The sequence below is a fragment of the Eurypyga helias genome, unplaced genomic scaffold (assembly GCF_000690775.1).
Source record: "Eurypyga helias isolate BGI_N326 unplaced genomic scaffold, ASM69077v1 scaffold7211, whole genome shotgun sequence".
Taxonomy (NCBI): Eukaryota; Metazoa; Chordata; class Aves; order Eurypygiformes; family Eurypygidae; genus Eurypyga; species Eurypyga helias.
Window position 1 is genome coordinate 1 of NW_010230138.1, and position 19,566 is coordinate 19,566.

A 19,566-nucleotide genomic window follows, 5' to 3' on the forward strand; every position below is an offset into this window, starting at 1 on the left:
CCTTCCAACCCAAACCATTCTGTTTATGAAATCCCCCTGAGCCTTCTCTCTGCTAAACAGTCCCCGCTTGTCCTCATATGAGAGATGCTCCAGGCCCTTCATCATCTTAGCAGCCCTTAGTTGGACTCTATCCAGTATATCCATGTCTCTCTTGTACTGGAGGAGCCTGAAACTGGACACAGCACTGGACACTGGCCTCACCTGGAGTAGAGGGGAATGATCACCTGCCTCGACTCACTGGCAACACTCCTAATGCAGCCCAGGATGCCATCAGCCGCCTTTGCCCCAAGGGCAGATTGGTGACTCCTGTTCACCTTGATGACCCCCCGGGGCCTTTTCTGCAAAGCTGCTTCCCAGCTGGGTGGCCCCCAGCATGTACTGACGCCTGGGGTCGTTCCTCCCCAGGGGCAGGACTTTGCACTTCCCTTTGTTGAACTCCATGAGTTTCTGAAGGCCAGTCTTGCTAGTAAAGACAGTCAGAGAGTGTTCGGTACCTCAGCTTTTTGTGTGTCCTGTGTCAGCAGAGCCCTGCTCCACTCAGCAGCAGGCCCACATTTTCCCTGGTCTTCTTTTGTCACCTGTGTGCCCGTAGGAGTCCTTTGTGCTGCCTTTCACCTCCCTTGTGAGATTCAACGCTGAGTGAGCATACAGTGGTAGAATTTTTCATGTTGCAAGGATTTTTGTGAGAAGTTACTTGACATCTGTGATGTTACACACCATTGGGATCCTAAAATGTCCTAAGTGCGTGTCTTGTGTAGATGTAACATTCTTAAAACTGAATAAAAGTTCTGTTTTTCTTATTAATGAGACATTAATATGGTTCTCATAAACATTCATTTAGTACTTATAAACATTGATACGGTTTTTATAAGCATTCTGCCTTTTAGTGTGATGATTGTTGGTTTTATACTTTGATCATTGGTGTTGCCTTTCTGTGAACCCTGTATGCTGCAACGCTGTTTTTGGGTTGCAGTGATCAATTGCACACAAGGAATTCCAAATGAGGTCACACCATTTGGTTTATAAATGTGTAATAAATTATGATAGCCTCATCTATTAGCCCTTATGCAGCTGAAAGTCTCAGCTGGGGGATGGAGTGGGGGGTGGTGTTAACTGAAGCTGCTAGTTAAACAGAGGTCCTCATTGAGAGAGAAATAATGAGTCTCTTGAGGTGTTTTTTTGGTGTTAAATCATTCACTTAGAACGCTCGAGTCCCTGTCATGAAATACTTTGCTTCAGTAGCTGTGGCATTGCATAGCTTGACATTTAAATGCACTGTAAACCTTTTGCCCATGGATGCCCATGTATTTCTCTTAGAAATCTGTGTAGTCTGGCATTGAGCGCTACCTTGTGTTACCTAATCACTTGCAAATCTACTTCTTCAGTGTTCTGTTACTCTATCGTAATCGGGTAGTTTTCTGTACGGGGCCTATTGTAGAACTGCGAGGACCTGTGATTTTTTACCAATCAAGCATTCACTTTAATGTTTTCAATGTTGATGTTTTGTTATCCGTTTTTCTGTGGGTTTTTGAGAAAAAATGAATGCCTCGGTGAAATAAAGCTGCTGATGTCTTGAAAAAATTTAAAATACCTTCTCCCGTTTGCCTGCAAATTTTCCTACAAAGGTGACCCCGGCTGTGTTTAAATAATCTTGAAAGAAGGAAGCTATCTCCATGTGATGTTGTATGGATTTACGCAATACTTGCCTCTGTGGTATATGGCCTTTTGTAGCTCTATTAGGCAATACCTTCCTAAACTGGTTGTAAAGAATGGCTTTACTTTTGGCAGGACTCCTTTAGATATCTGCAGAACAGTGGTTTTGTTACCACTCTTCCTGAACGGTGACATTTCTAGAGGAGGTGATTTGTGCTGGAGTATTACTCTCTCTAGATGGATGACTTTACCTTGTTTCCATTAGAATCAGTGGTACCAGTATTCCTGCAACGTCCGAACTGGGATACTTTTGCTTGTGTTAATATTTATGAGGCTACTTGAGCCTTTGGTACAGGAAACTGGTTTTGTGATGTGAGGGAGGCTGGCCTTTCAGAGTGTTGTCCATTTTGTGTTGTAACAGTTTTAACTGGAAACTATAGCTGACCTGATGGACCTGGAGTGCAAACTTTTTGAGGGTGAATAAGCTTCAGGGGACTGACTGCTGTTTGCTCAGGAATAGCTCTGTGCTACAGTTTTACTTGTAGATGGTGAAGTTCCTGATGATGCTTGGGTATTATTACCTGGATAGACAGAAATCCATCTTTTAGTGTTAAAGAAATGTTAATGTCTTGGATCGCAACTGTTGTTCTGTGTGAACCAGAATAATTCTTGAGCTAAAAAAATCGAGGATCTGACTACAAGTCATAGAATCATAGAATGGTTTGGGTTGGAAGGGACCTTAAAGACCATCTAGTTCCAACCCCCCTGCCATGGCAGGGACACCTTGCACTAAACCAGGTTGCTCAAAGCCACAGTCTTCTATTACAGAAATCTTTCTCACCCTGCCCTTATCTGAATAAAATAAACAACAAACCAGGCTGTTGCTCTGTACAGGACTTTTCATGCTACTGTTAAGCTGAGTGCTCTAAAGTCAGTGTTTCCAAACATATGGCTTGCACCTCTCAAGGGAAATGTGCAGTGCAAAGTGGCGGAAAGTTGCGATGTAATGCCAGTAATTTGGCTGCAGCTCATCTCTGCCAGTCTGGACAATGAATTTAAGTGCATACAGTCAGTACCTGTAGGGTGTTTTCCTCTTCTGGATGAGCTGTGCTGTTGCTGCTCTAAGTGACAACATAACCATGAACCAGAATTGTTTTCACATATAAAAAACCTTGCGATAGGAAGTGATTATTGTTTTAATGAATTGCAGAGCAGGAACGTAGCTGTCTTCCTCAAGTCTTTGAGCTATTTGTGTAATTTTGGGGCTGGAACACAGGAATAGGGATGAAAAAAGAAAGTAAGCATTTAATATTTCTTTTAATATAATCATAGGTGTAAGAATTGCAGTTTGGGGGTTGTCTTTGAACAGTTTTCTTTGAACAGTTATTTTAATGCTTCAAATTAATATTTTAAAGTTTAAAAATCCCTATTTGAAGTGTATTAAATTTTGAATGCCTTTTAATGCTGTAAGTATGCATTTGATTAACTGATTAACATCTTACAGTCAGTGAACCTTTCCTGTGCTTTAGAATACATATCTAGTATTGTTAAACATTAACAATAATATACTACTTGATCACATCTTAATGAGTCTGGTTATGTCTAAAATATATCTTTCTATATTTAATGCTTTTGTTAAACAATATTTTTTCAAGAGAAACAATTTTTGCAGTCAAAACAAAGACTTTAATTATTTTGACATTTTCATTCTTAATTGGCACTTAAAAGGATCATTAATATCTTCTAAGGACTAGCTGAGCCTTTATGCTCCTAGATCTTCAATTAAAAAATGGATGATTTTAAATCCATTTGACAGACTAAATACAATATTTTCAAGGTATCTGAGTTGCTCTGAAGTTGAGTGGTGATAGTTTTTTGAAGCCAAAACTTGAAAAATGGTAACAGGACAAATCTTACTATGAAAAGTGCTGTTGAGATTCCAATCTTAAGTGCCTTGAAAGCATATTCCATAAACACAGAATTTAAAAAAACTATTGAAAAATCTAACTGACTTCCTAGTGAAAAAGGAAAAGCCATAATGAATAAAAGCACTTAGACCTGATTATTTAAATAATATTTTTTCATATTTCCCAGTGATGTACTTAACATTTAGAGTGTATCTTCCTCAAAATATGCAGAAGTGTCTTAGGAGTAAAAAATGTTGTCTGTATTTTAACTAGTTACGTGGGATTGCAATCTCCCTTTAACACTTGTATAAATAAACATAGATAATGTCAAAGAATCAAAGAATATCTGTGGAGATAAACTGTTTTGAAGATCTTGAAAAGAGCAATTTATAAAGCTGTCATGCTATGTTCTTGGTGTTACCTATTTACACAATTGCAGTTTTAGCATACAGTTTGCATTTAAATGTTTTTGGTTTATTCACAAGGCAGAATCTGGGAAATGTCCCCCACTGCTAACTGCAGGAATTTATTATTTGGAGCTGTTTATGTGCGAGAAGTTATGTACTTAAATGCTCAGATGCTCCACTCTTAGGCTTATCAATCCAGTCAGTTGGAATCGGAGCTCTCAAAATTGTCTTCACAGTAAGATTACACAACCTGGAAATGTGAACAGAATCATGTTCCCAAGTAGGACACTGTACCTGTATTTAAAATCCTGTTATGATTCACCACAAAACAAAAAATGGTTATTCAGCTGCAGCAGTGACAAAGGACAGAAAAAACGAGTGTAAGCAGTCTTGTATTTTCCTTAAACGAAAACTTTTGCGTTAATAAATGAAAAAACCTTGCCAAGCCTGTGTTTACTGCGTTTGACTCAGATGGCACTGCTCAGCTTACCTTTTTAGGAGGTTTCTCAGACATGTGTTAGGGTGTTCTTGTGGTTTAGCCCCCATAAGCAACCAAGCACCACACAGCCACTCGCTCACCTCCTTTCACTCACCTCTTAGAAAGACATGTAGTGGGAGGCCATTGAATTTGTGAGCACCAATCACCGAATGAAATGTCAAAGATGAGGTTCAGGTGGTCCCAGTAAGTGAAAGTCTAAGAGTTCATCATTTGAGATCTCCTCAAAAGTCTGTTAACTCCCAGCAGGGGACTTGGTAAAAGCTATTACATTATTCATAGTAGTAAAGATTGTCCAGAACAAGAAGAGGCCCCCTGTTATTTCCGAGCAATGTCGTCAATTTAAACTAAAGGATTAATTGTCACTGTACTTAACAAGTTTGTATTACAAATAACATCTAAGTTATCTGAAACAGAAGTATTTTAGGTATTTATGCAGTCTGGTTTAGAACTGTAATTTGGGAGAGTGTATGGAAGAGTGAGAGTTTGTATCATCTAGAAAAATTAAAGAAAATGGAGTTCTGCATTTTAGTCTCTTAAAACCTCAGCACATTTTGGTTTTTAATCTCTGTTGAGCCCATAGCTTCACAGCTGAAGAAAAGCAGTAATTAGACTGTATTTCCCAGTAAGTCCTGAGAAAGTGCTGAAAAAGCACTAGAATCGGCAAATCTGCCATTGTCTTAATAGACCTGTACTGGGACAGTTTGAATTTTAAGTAAGTCTGTTACACAAGAAAGAGAATCCAGGTCAGGCCTTATGTATAACGGGTTTACCATACCAGCAGAAATAAAGGTATGTAAAACTTAATTTTCATAGTTAAATGGGCAATGAAGATACTACTGCTGTGATGAATGTTAACAAATACACCAGTTGCTTGTCCTGCTTCTCCGCCCTTGATGAACACGTGACACCAACACAAAATGTAAGGAGAGGGTAAAGAAAAAGATGCCGTTTCGTTGTTACCGCTTAAGCGGTGCTGTAGTTTCACCCAATTTGCAGTTACACAGATGATGGTGTTTGAACGCTGCCGTTAAGCTCCTAACAGCTAGCTGTGTGCGTACAAGATGAGGAAATAGGGTCTGCATGTTGTATCATTTTGGTTAAACATCTGTACAACTTTTACGCTGATATATTAAATCATTATCCTTCTTAAATATTTCCCTGTTTGCCTGTGTTTAAATGAATCCCCAGCAAAGATGGTAACAACTTTGTAAATTTACCTGCTTAATCATCTCACATTCCAAGTATCTTAAACTGTTTTCTGGACATGCTGGAAAGGTCTTAGTATGTAGCTTCTTGGAGGCCAGGATGCCAGCAACGTACACACTGAAACGCAGCATCTCTCGGTAGAGAACAGCTGGAATGTTGTTTCTATAGAAATGAGCTTTGCGAGCATTTGTGAGTAACAGTTTCATAAAGAACTGTGTTCTGAGCAATGATGGGTGTGCTTTCCACATTAAAACTAGGCCTTTCGGCATTGTGGTTCCCAAGAAAATAACATGGTTTACTCTTGGCCTTGGGGATGAAAGGAAGCATTTGGGTCTTGGGTGGGTAAAATTGGGCACTGTTTAATTTTTCGTATGGACTCTGTATATAACCTGTTTTAAAGAACACTGCAGGTATCCCAATGACAAGGTCACAGATCCTGTAGCTCATAATGTTCATCTGAGAGGGTGACTTTAACTTTTGATGAAAACTGTAGGTAGACAAGCAGCACTTCTCAGAAATGGGTTGCATATGTGTCCTGGAGAGTTGAACAGCCTAGCCGAACTGTGAAGATGGAAAACGTAGATCTGTTTATCAAGGATTGATAACATCCAGTGCCTCTTTGTTGTTCTAAAATTGCTATGACTGTTTGCATGGGACTGGAATGAGGCTCAGCATTTTGTACCTAACTAGCTCCATATGTCACGGAGGAAGCAGGCTGGTTTTCATAGGAAATGTACATTGGTCATTGTGTGTTTTGTCCTTTTGGCTTTCTCCTCCTCTTCTTTCAAGTAAAAACTTTTGCTGGCTATTTTAATACATTACAGAAATCACCTATCTGGAGGGAATTCTGTCTCAAAAGTATGCGTCTCTCTTTTTCACTGTTCTATCACGGTACCTTTAACCTGATCTGGAACAGCTGATTGTGTATGATTAGAAGGAAGCCTTTGGAGAAGTCGTAATTTATTGTCTGTTTTGCAGGAGGTGTTCCTGCCTTCTTGGAGAGGGACCCCTTAGCTTTTCCTTGCTTTTGCTTTTAGTGGTGTGTAAGTGAATGGAAGCCATTAGCTCGTTTCAGATATAAATTCTCAGTTACTGCAGACCTAGATTTGAATCAAAGCACATCAAGATGAAAGGCTCTATAACCCAGTACTAGTCCCCTGAGCCTTCCAGGCTGTTCTTGTCCTTTTTAAGTTAGTGCATGTCCTGTAATGGGAAAAAGAATTATTTACAGTTCAGTTTCTCCCCAGCATAATCAGTTATTTTTGGTTTGGTTTTGCGTCTTTTCTGTAGATTTATTCTTTAGCAGTGCAGGAAGAATTTAATTTGCTTTTTGTGGGTTTTTCCCCTCTGTAGCCGCAAGAGTTAATAGAATAAGAAGCAGAGATTCTAAGATGCAGTATAGGAATTACTTCCCTGTGATTTGTGGTTTGAGAAAAGGGGGTGGTATTCAGCTCTTGAAAGGGCTTTAATGAATACTGTTTGGTGTTTTTTGAAAGCTAATGGTCAGAGGAGAGCAACAGAAACAGCCTTGGAGCTTTTAGGGTAAAGCGATTAGCATTTTTCCTGATCGAGGTGATTGTTTCACCTCCTCTTTTTATCCCAGGGTTTTTCACCGTCTATTGCCTTTTGTTTATATTCAAATGACATATCGTTAAAGAAGCTCTTTTTACGTGAATGCACTGCTTTCTCCCCTCCTCCTGTAGAAAATCTGCTTGCCACAGACAGGCAGAGCATGTGTTTCTCTTGTCTTGGTTGGGTGCACAAATCTTCTTTTATGTGTGCTGCTTCTTACCCTGTTGCCTAGACGATCACTGGCTTTCACTAAGGATGTCTGGTTCTCGTAAAGAGTTTGACGTGAAGCAGATTTTAAAAATCAGATGGAGGTGGTTTGGTCATCAGGCGTCAGCCCCTAACTCCGCAGTTGAGAACCCCCAGGGAGATTTCTGGAACGGAGGGCAAAATGTACCAACCGGCGGCACAAAGTTTTTAGATTCAGGCAACCTACCTTTAACCTCAGTTGGTTACAGGAGGGCCAGCCAACAGGATTTCCAGAATTCACCTCCTTGGCCAATGGCATCCACCTCGGAAATCCCTACCCTGGAATTCTCAGCAGAAGACTGCGGAGGTGCGCGTTGGCTTGGCAGACAAGAAACAGATGATAGAGCAAGCGAAGAAGAAAATGAATCGGACAGCAGTTCGTGCAGGTTAATTATTACTTTCCTGTTGTGAGACGTGTGCTTTCATGTCATGTTTGCAGATAGCGTGCCTATATAGGCTAGCCTGTATTGTAGCGTAAAATGCTTCAGAAACCCAGCAGCTGCTGCGCATCACAAACGGAAATTTATTTATAAACGGGGTTCTGTGTGTTTACTGGGGCCTTTTTAAAAGGCAGCTTTAGTCAGTGTGGATAAATAAAGCCCAAACGTGGGTGCACTCACGTGTGTTTTCAGTACTATACCAGCTACATGCTGTTACGAACAAGGTACTGGCCATTACGTGGTAATGTTGCAGGATGCTTTCTAAATTATTTTGAAGTGACTCTGTTTAGTTACCTGAGAATTAGTCCCATGCCACTTAGGAGAAAACTATGAAAATGTAATATTCTTGTGACTCCTACCGGGTGTTTCGGCATGTTTCTATGGATGAGGGAGATGAAACTGTAAAAAGTATTTAGACAATAAAACAGATTTTTCTTGTGCATATGCAAAAATATTTCATCTATTGAAAGCTAACCAATCTGGGCTTTGAATTGAGTGCGATTATCTGTCCAGGTGTCTTAAACTGTGCATCTAGCTTAAAAAGAAAAAATGGTTTTACTGTATCTATAAAGAAGTCTTGGTGTTCACTTACTTATCGTAACTAAAGATGAAACTGTAAAATTTGTTCTTAAATGAAAGGTGTTTACCAGTTGTTGTAAATTAGGCAAGTTAATAATCTTTCTTGTAAAGTATAAGTTTAATTTTTTTATTTACTTTTACTGCATAAGTCAGCCATTCTTGACTAAAAGTGTTTTTCCTGTTTTACAGCGCATGTAGTGCATAGTATTTGGCTTACGGTTTCAAGTAAAGAGCGACAAAGCAAACATAAAATTAAGAGAACTTTGCAATGATACAGCATTTCAGAAAGTATAGCTATTTTAAAAGGTACACTGTTTAATAAAGCATATTGAGGACAGATCAGTCTGGTTAGAGCAGTTGTAGTGTTTTGCTTTCCCTCGGAGAAGAATTCATTTAGTGCAAGGACAAAGTAGTCCACAAAACAAACACTAACTATTTATGGTTTATATAACCTTTAAAGATTCAAGGAGAGAAGGGAGGGTAAAAATGCTAAGGAGTGAACATAGCGTATTTGCTTTTATCACTGAATGGCAAAATTAGTAGAATCACAAGGAACGGAAGTCCTGTATGCTGATGCATCATAACAGCAGTCTTACCGTGCTGCAGCACCTATATAGCTGTACATAACATATCTCTGAAGAGGGCCTGTTTTAAGTGATATTCAGGTATGAATGTTTAAATAGCTGTGTTGCTAGATAATGTATGATATAGGTGTAACATCACCTTCCATTTCTGCAGCATCTGTTTGTGATGTGAAATTTTTATGTGTAGCAATACCCCAAACACGATATTCTCACCATAGCAAGGCAATCAGCGTAGCAAAAGCATGTAATTTTAAGAGATAAATGCGTAGATTGAAATTACTACAAATTTGTTCTTAATTGTAGGAGAATAATTTGCATACGACAAAACGAATTTGTTTTTCTGTAGAATTGGGAGAACTGCCGATGTGTACTTAGGGGGTGTGTGAAGTCTATATGGCATTGGGGTTTTGGTGTGGTGTTAGGGTTTTAGTTGTTTGGGTGGTTTTTTTTTTTTCCCTGGGGCTTGTTTTTGTTTGCTTTTGCAGGCTGAGTTCTATACTACAGGAAATGCACGCAGGATTTGAACTTAGTATACTTGAAGTATCTTTTTAATTATGTGCTTTATCATCTATAGCATCTAGAGTTATTTGTAATTCTTTTACTGCCTTGCAAGTCTTGGTAGTGTTTTCCTTTAATGCTTCAAAGAAAATATTTTAGATAAATTTCGAGTTCAGTGTTGGTACAATTTAATATGTAATGGTAATGTAAGACCTTGCTTTGTATTGTTATCTGTATCGCTGGTGTCGTGCGGAGATTACTTAAACCATGTTGTGTTCACTCCCTTTGTTAAAAATGTGTAAGTTGTTGGGCAGACTACATTAGTCTGCCTAACAGCTGGATGTTTTCTGATGTTAAGAATTTAATTAAATGGGGGGGTTTATTAGTCTAAAATACAGCTTCTTATCTACTGACTTGAGAAAAAACACCAAACCAACACTTTATGTAGTGTTTTCAAACGTTTTTTTTTTTTTTTCAAACTATGTGTGAACAAAACATTTGGGTTTTTTTTAACTTCTTATAGATGCTATGGAGTTAACTTTACTTCACTCCTATCTAACTTACTGCCCAGTGAAAAGCCCTAAACCCATGAAGTAACAGAAGCAGCTGTACTGCTTTGTGTGGATTAATCATCCTCCTCCTTGTAGCACAGGTAGAAAAACATTCAGATCAGGTCATTATGAAAGCTTTAAATCAGTATGTAATTAATGTAGAGGAGAGCCGCTGTAGAGTTCATTTATTATTAAGTATAGAGCTTGGTGGCATAAGGGATAAGCACATTCCAAGTTCAGTACCAGATCTTTGACAGAGGTGGTATCTGAGATGCAAGCAGATCATCCGGATGCTGGGATCGGAGCTAGTCGGCTATAATGCTGTTCACATCATACTCCTACGTGGTGTGTTTAACCAGCATTAGCTTGAAAGATTGTTTACTGGGCCAGTGAGGTTTGAATTCTGGTTTTTGTCTCCTAGATTTCCACTGTTGCTGCTGTTTGTTAACTCTCCTACATTCCTGGGGCAATGGTCATCATTTTGGATTGTACACTTTTAAAAATTTTCCGACAGCTGTGCAGACTCTTGAATAGCAAATTTAAGCCTATTAGCAATAGATTTGTTTATCTTAACTTTTTGTGGGTGCCTTAGCAGCAGTCCACAGACCTTGAAGGCACAGCAGATATCAAGCTAAAAATACCTAGAGCATACCTAGTGTGATTCGTTTCACCCAGGCATGCATTAAAATATTGGAATTACACTACTGAAGATTTAAGTAAGAAAACATACTCAAATTACAAAATGTATATTTATATTTGAACATTAAATACAAGCAATATTTCAGAATTCATCAGTTGTGTCCTAACCTAAAACAGTTTAGTAAGATGTCTGTAATTGATTTTAAGACAAGGTCTGAATGTACCAGGTGGTAGCGACTCTGCACTATTGCTCTGTATGAACACTCATGGTGTTAGTAGGTTGTCACTTCTAGTCTAAGTCTCCCCATGCCACAGCCCAACCAGCCCCCCAACAGTTTTCTGTCTACTAAAACTCTGATATGTCTTTTCTTTCACCTCAGTCTTAATGACCTCTGGGGCTGTAAGTTCCTTAGGACCCCCAGTCGTGCTGTGTATTTCAGTATGTCTCCTATCACAACATCATGCAAGCTGTCAAATGGGGACAGTTGATAGATTCCCTAGGTGTGGCATGATAGTAGTGTGATGCTTGAAATTAACTGAAAAACTATAAAAAGAGCAAATTTTTTTGCTAGATATATGCATCAATTACACAAAAATAAGGAATTTTGTTATTGAAAGACAAGTTGTTTTACAGGCGATAATCTGTAGTCTTCTGATTTCTTCCATTCTACTGCTAAAATTCTTTAATTTTCCTCTGTGCCTATTACATCTTCGCTTGGGTTACATCTGTGCACATTTGAAAAGAGTTAGTGCAGCACAATCACATAGCATATATAGGGCAGCTTTACTCTAGGAAGCTGGAATAGTAGATGTTTTCATGAAGATAAGGTAACATGAGGCTTCAAGCAGGGACTTGGCAAAGCCACGGGGGATTCCAGCTATTTATTTGGATGGAATGGGCTTTCATGCAAGACAGTCGTATTTTTGCAGTGGTTGTCACATGCTTTGACTACGTTAGACCTTCATCAGGTATGTTTTTGTACTGCTGCACTTCTCCATCACCCTGCAATGTAGATGTATCAAGAGATGTATAAGTAATTGTTTTCCAGACAGAATGCATGTTACCAGTGACATTTGTGTGGGTATATGAATCCACTGCACTAAATCCAAGACATCTCTTAAAAATACAACAGGAGACACATGCTATAATCATGTTGTATTCTGTAGTCAAAGGTCTAGCTGCAATGAAACATGCCTACCTTATTTCTTACCAAAATTAGAAACAAGTAAAGATGCAGCACTATTGGCTTAGCAGGCTGCGTATACATGTCTTTGTTGGGCTACCATAGGTAACATTGGAGTCTCTGCTCCAGCTTCTTAAGTCTGTTGTTACTCAGTTAGATTAAAGTTAAGGCAGATGTGTCTGTGTTTGCTTGAACTTGTGCCTTTTGATTGCAAGATTGTAGTTCTGGCTCTTGCTGTAATTCTATTCTCTAGCACAGAGTAAATCACTAGCCCTCAAGTTCACATGCACGTACAGCCTTACTGTGCTCTTCAGTCTCTCCAGAGTCACTTTTGATCTCTTTGAATTGTCTTTTCTGCTATGGATTTGTAGCAGTCTTTGTTGTTAACATCTATGGCTTCCTCCTTTTACTTATGCTCTTCCCAGCCCTTGGAAGAGTGTCCTTTTACCATTGTTTTTTCCAAGTATCCTTTCAGCATTCTTCAACAAACTCCATTCTCTGCAGCTGAGGTTCTTGTCCTTCTACCTTGGAAGAAGGAAGTAATTTACTCCTTAAAAAGTATAACATAAAATCACGGAAGCAGACATATTATTGTTTTAGTAAGTTGTGTTCTGCTCCTGGTATGAAATGTCAGCTAGCTTGTAGACAGCAGTGTAAACAACAAAATTGCTGAAAAAATACTAAAACTGTTTTGAAACATTGTATGTAAAAAACTGCAATGCAGGAAGCCATCCGAAAGCAGCAAGAACATTGCAAAGTTAAGATTTATTTTAAAATGCAAAAGGTGTATCTTAATGTGTATCCTAACTTCTCCAAGGGGCGACATACCCTATCTTCTCTAATGTGCGTGACCTAAACAATTGACTACTCTAGCCTAAAGATGTCCTGAAATTCATTTATGATTGCAGAGTTCTGCTTTGATCAGTCAAACATTGTCTTTTGATGTTATTCCTGGGTTTGCCTTACAAGAATGTAAATAGGAGCATGTAACTTACAGAAGTGCTATGCGTTATTTGTCTTCCTTTTATTGTCTTCTCTAAACACAAGGCAGTCGCACCCATTTTCCTGCACATACTTGATAATTTTCACCACTTATCTGTAAACCTATTTTATTAATTTGAACCTTTTTGAGGTGTGAAAACATATATTTTTGCTTCTTTTCTTTTTGAAATGTCATGATACATACTTTTTCAGTGTCTGTATACACTGACATGTCTATATTGGTTTGTTGATTTTCTGTCTATTTACATGTAATTTATAAAGGGCACTTTTTATGCATAAATTCAGATTTAAAATGTTTCTGTCAGTTACTTCCTTTTCTGAGAAACAGAGTGGTGTTCACTGGAAACATAGCAGTGAGGAGAAAAAGGGGAATTTTTCCCCATTTCTGCAGTTTTAAGTGTGTGTTTTATAAGCTTGTGTTAGAGAAATGTATGTAAACCAGAATTTCATCCAATTCTGTGCACAGGTTACTCTTGCTCCGGTTCCCAGTTTGCACTGTAGCTATGGCAGCCGTTCGGGCTGGTGTATAGTGCTGCCTGCAGATTGGGGTAGCGCAGATAGAGCGTGTGGTTTGGTTTGGTTTGGTTTGCTAAAGGGACCAAGTTTACGCAGTTGTGTTCTGCATCACCTCTGCTGTTTCCCTGGAAGCCTTAAAACCCCTGGGCCGTTTTCATCTCAATGCGAAAATGGGCAGAAGTCGCAAAGATAACGTCACCCCTCGCAAATGACAGCTGGTTAATGGAGAGAAACTCAGCTTATTGCCTTCACTGAAAAAGGCAGAATTCATCTGCTGCAAAGCTGGCCGCGCTGCGCAGCCTCCCGTTCGTCACGTTGTTTGCTGTCTCTTGCCTAGCGAGGCAATGCCTTGAGGAATCGAGGGGAAAGGAGAAGAGCTTGTGGTGGTGGATGGAGTGGGAAAAGGGGAGAGAGAGAGAGCACAGCAGTCTCTTGAAAACCAGACTTCATTTGTGGACTCTGCGAAGCAGTGGACGTAGTCGCGGTATGTTTGGGGTATTTTCTCCATCAGGGTTGTGCAGATAGAAATCCCGTTGTATTGCTGCCTGACTGCTTTGTCCAGTCAAGGCTCTAGTAACCAGCTGCACTTCAATGGGTTGCTTCTGTCAAAAGAAATGTGACTTTTTAATGCAAGGAAATAAGCTGTTACTTTCTGCAAAAGGTTAGAAGAGACTAGGTGGTCAGCATCTGTACTATATACCCTTGACTGGTATCACTCTTACCTTGCAGTAAAACTACATTTTTTACAGATTTAGAGGGTGCCATAGTATCTTGTGGAGAGGTTGACCTTTTCTAGAAGTACAGATGAGGTTACAGCTAACTTTAGTGAACTTATCGTGACAACAGAGCAGTTTTAAATGAGTGAATTTATGCGTAGTTTTCAGAGACAATTTAACACAATTTTTCAGAAAAAAAAATAAAATCCATTTAAACTTTATATTTGTTCCTCTGTCTGTGTTCCAAAATGAATAGTTTGAAATGTGTACTTGATTTTTTTTCTTATCCATAATGAAGTCTTTATGGCTTTGCCTTTATTTCAGAGACAGGCATGGACACATTTAACCTGTAAGATGCCTTCCTAAATCCTTTATTTTATCCTAAAATAGATAAAATAAAATGCCTGAAAAAAGTTTTGCAACCTTTGTTATAGCCAACGTTCATACTTACTGGAATTCATAGGTTGTTAGTTAATATGTGTGACTGCTATAAAATAAGCATTGTACATCCTACTGTAAGAGGAATCTCAATGCTTTAAAATAATTAAAATAACAAATCCTGTTAATAGGACCAGATTGTGCTTCTCCCCCATAAAATCTGAAAAGCTGATGCCTCTCTTTAGAGAGAGAGTTTCGTAGAAATGGGAGGAAAGAAGGCTTGTATATGTTACAGTTTGGTTTGGTTTTATGTTGAAAACTGTGATGTGGCTTTGCACAGCTACAACAATGGAGTCTGAAACAACAGCAGAAGGAGAGGTGTGAATTCAGCTCTCCAGCCGTTGTCATCATATATGCTTTTACTTTTGAAACTCGTTTATCACTGCTTTACTAGCCCAGTTAATTGCTTCATTGCTTTGCAATGTACTGTTTATTCCAAACAGCTCCTTATTCTGAACATTCTACTTCAAGAAGTAAAATCCTTTAAAAATTAATGGTTTCACAGCATGACTTATGCATAATTTTGATTTCAAAAGGCATACTCATACATAAATTCCGTATCGGAGGGAGAAGTTGAAGAAAGCTGGCATCTTTCGTATGTGAGTGTGTGTCACGGGGTAGTAAAATGTGTAGCCAGCATGGGAAAGACCTTGCCTTTAGAGTAACCTATATTTTTGTAATCAACCTGAAATTGTACTGTACTTAATAAAAATTGGTCAGTGCTAAATAGGATCTTTTTTGTCATAAATAGGGGAAGGAAAGAAAGACCATGAAAAGTGTGAATTTTAAGAATACAAAAAGGAAACCTTACCGACTAGTGCTCTAAGATACTCATAATAATATTTCCATTTAATGTGATAAAAATACTACCTTAAATCTTAAAGGAACATGCAGACAGGGTTCTTTGAGACACTTATCTCGTGTGCTAAAAGCCTCAGTCTTTTTAATGTATTTTTTTTAGTAGTATGTGCAATGCCTCTAGCCTATGAGAGGGGAAATTCATACTCAAAGACAAATCTGAGTTGCAAGCAAAATCCAAAAGGAGCAAAACCACCTCAATGCTCAGAGCTGCTGGGTGTTTGCCAGCACAGGATTCACAGGTCAGTGTTGGATGCCCAGCTTTCCTCTCTCTAGGCAGAAGGGATGTAGGACAGGAATTTTGGAAGGCGTTTCATTGCTACTGATGGGAAAGAGAAAAGCAGGTGCTTCCCTTCCCCTGTTCTTTCCTTGCTTGAGTATTCTCCCAGGCTGTCATGGCTGTGGCAAACTGAACTGGGAAACAGATTAGTAAAACAGTTTGGGGAAGGAGGGAGATTTGAAATTTCATAACCAGTCATTGGGTAGTATGCATAAATAGACCTTGAAGCGCTCTCTTTCCTTCTTGGAAGCACCTCATCTATTAGACTCTCTTTCATGTATTTTTTATGGACCACTGGAGTTTAATCTTTCTTTCCTTCTCCTTTTCCTTCCTTATGGAAAATGGTTTGTAAGTTACTGGCTAGAGGACAGGCCTAGGGCTGAACCCCTTCAGGCGAGGGGAAGAACTAATCTTGGCTCTGCTGTGTCCTGGATAAGTGCTTTATCCTGGGTAGTATAAAACAGGCACCACTGCAGTTATTTTTCTATACTGGACAAGAGTGGTGACTGCCACCGAGTTCTGTGCCAGATGTACACGTGTGCACTCTTGGGGCTGGCAGTAGCTCGGCTGAGGGTGTGATCCGGCAAAGTGCTGGCTTAGGAAGTTTTTTCCTACTCCATACTAGTTTGTTGCGTCTTTAGTTCTAGCTGCACAACTCTTTGTGAGGTTGTCACGTAAATCAAATCCCTGGTACATATTTTTTTTTTATAATCATTATTAATGAGGGATAATTTGAGAAATCTGGGTTAAAACATGGTTCAACCAAAAAATCCCCAATCTATATCCACACAATTAAGGATGTGATAAATATTGATTGGAAACAAGAATTTCATAAGCATTTTGATGTTGACCAGCACCCTCCACTTCTGTTTCTTTTGCAGGGTTGCTGGTTTGAGTTGCTTTCCCTGACTTTTTCTTGCTCATTCATTGTGAGAATGCCACCAAGTTTTGCCAATATGTTTTTTATGGTTATGTGGTTACATTTTTCACATATGAGTTTCTTGATTCAGTTTCCAAAATGGCCACAAAGAATGCTTGTTTCAGCATTCCAGAGGGACAGTGGGGGAGCGGAACAAGTGATTCATGGGGGGTGAGAAGAAGTTGACACAGATTAAATAAACGGCTAACCACAGCTTCAGAGAGCACTTCTCCTCCACGAGAAGTAGGTGGGCAGGTATCTCATTTCTGATCCATTACTAGATTTAGGTTTGCATTAAGTGTCATATTACTTGACCTTTTTAGCTGTCTGGGCACATGCCAAAAGAAAAACCCAAAATCAAAAGCCTTTACAGAACATTTGTGCTGAAAATTTAGACTTCGATTTTGAGGATCTCTGTCTTGAAATGAATATCCTAGGCTAAGGACGAAGCTAAGTCTCTTGGTGGATTTAACCGTAAGCATGCTGCATGAGTTCATGACAACTTTGTGAAAGCAGGAGTCTGGATGCAGATCTTGTGAAACCATGTCCTCCCAAATACTGTGGTAGCTCTGGGGTGTTTTAAGTTGCCTGCACTGTGGAAAAGTACATAGTAGTCACTTAAAGAACTGTGAGCAAGAAAAGGTGCTTCCCTCAGTGTACGTCATTAGGGTTCATCTCCTTTATGTCCTAGGCCCGTGCATTCCTTTTACGTTTTCTCTGTACCTCTTGTCTTCCAAGCTGCTCCGTGTATGGGCAGGTGTGAGCAACCTGGTCTGGTGGAAGGTGTCCCTGCCCATGGCAGGGGGGTTGGAACTGTATGGTCTTTAAGGTCCCTTCCAACCCAAACCATTCTGCGATCCTATGAATAATTTTTCTCCCCATACACCCTTGCTTTTCTCCGGTGTTGACTTCGGCTGTGCTACATTTCATTTCAGACACATAAGGCTTCATGCAGTAGGAGTGGTGGTATACTGATGTGTTTTCTTGATGGGTTTTTTTTTTCCTCTGCATGCACAAACCCTCTTACTCGCTCCACGTATGCTGAGTTTTGTTTTGGCCACCTTAGGCTAAGTGTGAAGCAAGACTTGAACATGTGTGGCAGGGAGAGGGTTGATTCCTTATTGCATCTTTCCATTGGTTTTTTTTTTTTTCAGTTTGCAGGGTCTTGGTAGATGTCTGTTTTACCATAACTGTCTGACAGCCCTGTACATATAATTACTGGACTGATGTTTGTGTGCCTGTTAGTTGAAGAGTACACCATTAAATGATCATACCTTTTTCACAAGGTTAGGTTTGGAGGAAGAGAGATGAAAGTATGAATGTGAAGAGAAATAAAATAACAAGGGAATATACATTAAAACTAAATCATGTACATCAATTTTAAAATCACATGGGACTTTTATCATCTGCAGATAGAATCGCTGCACCTTGATATTGTGTGAACTAAGACTTGTGTTATTGTCTTCAGCAGAACGTCCAACAGCAGTCATACCTTATCGTCTTGTCAAACTATGGAGCCCTGTACCTCAGATGAATTTTTTCAGGCTCTCAACCACGCTGAACAAACTTTTAAAAAGATGGAGAATTATCTTAGACACAAACAGCTGTGTGACGTTGTGTTAGTCGCTGGTGATCGTAGAATTCCAGCTCACAGGTAAGTTTATTATAATTTGAAGAAACTTCATGTTCATTTACAAATGCACCTTCCAAGTATGTCCTGTGTTTTGTTTAAAAAAATGTCAGAACATCCTAAACAATTTAGAATACTGTAAACATCCTTATGCTTTTAACATTTATTTGGAAACTAAAAGTTAATTTCTGCTTGTTGTATGCAACGCAGCATCAAAAATAGTTGTCATGTTTTCACCTTCCACTTTTTGTCTTCAAGCATATTGCAAGATAATTGCATAACAAAATAAAACCCCCAGAAGTCCCTCAGAATATTATAAATAGTAGTGGTTTCTGTACCATAGCATGACGTAAAAAAATTTTCTTGGATTTAATTTTTCATTTGCACTAACAATTGAGTCATAATTAGCAATAAGGACAGTCTGTCCACATAAAGGTTTTTTTGCTCCCATAGTTAAGAAGAGTCCTTTGTTAGTGGAGTACTGAACGCTGACAGTGAGTGTTCCAGGGCTAAATTAGGTCAAACATTACCCTGTCTGTCATCTGTGTAATTAACTGATGATATAGCTTGCCACTTAAAAGCTAGGAAAATACCGAAGATTGTGAAACAAAAGTAAGAATAACTAAAGCACGTTGCAGTACTTAATGCACAGTATTAATAGTTTGAATAGGAGCTTTGGTATAATTAAGCTCTGGTTTCCAAAGATTAGGTCTACAACAGAAATAGCAGCCTAAAACATTCCTGTTTGCCATTGCTCATTCCTACCCCTACTGTGAAGCTACAGCTTAACACTGTAATAGTAATAAAAAGGTGGAAAGAGGTTGCTGTTTTGGGTTTGGTATTTTTCTTAAAAAGCTGGATCTCTGCTTTTATTGAGATATCCACGCTGTTATGCTGAGACACTGAGGGAATGATGGCGTGGGGATGGGAACTGACTTGAGGAGCAGGGGCTTTGTTGTTTAAAAATGAAGTTTCATAAAGTCAAGACTATCCTTGATTTTTCCAAGTTGATTTAAGCAAATCTTGCTGCATTTACTGCTAAAATGGGTGGTCCTGTTCTCCACCCAAACCCTGACCTGAATTCCTTTGTAAACACTTACAGCCACGTAGCTGTGGATGATGATGAATCCTTTTTGGAGAGACAAGATGATTTGGCTTTTCCTGTGGTTACAGAGTTGCTTAAAATTAGTCTTCGTTTGTTTAAATTAGTTGCAAAACTGCATTGTCCCTATGGAAAGAGCG

At 39.1% G+C, this 19,566-nt stretch overlaps 1 protein-coding gene across 3 annotated transcripts in view; it reads left to right on the forward strand.

Moving 5' to 3' along the window:
* The first annotated feature begins 7,417 nt into the window (after positions 1-7,417).
* KLHL5 (kelch-like family member 5) overlaps positions 7,418-19,566 on the forward strand; it is a 41,277-nt gene continuing 29,128 nt past the window's right edge. The window contains exons 1-2 of one of the 3 annotated variants that reach the window (XM_010160633.1): positions 7,418-7,876; positions 18,166-18,348. In XM_010160633.1, coding sequence (XP_010158935.1) covers positions 7,500-7,876; positions 18,166-18,348 — 560 coding nt within the window. In that variant the 5' untranslated portion in view covers positions 7,418-7,499. Of the gene's footprint in view, positions 7,877-18,162; positions 18,349-19,566 lie in introns of all 3 variants that reach the window. The other 2 variants (XM_010160632.1, XM_010160634.1) reach the window with 2 other exon arrangements.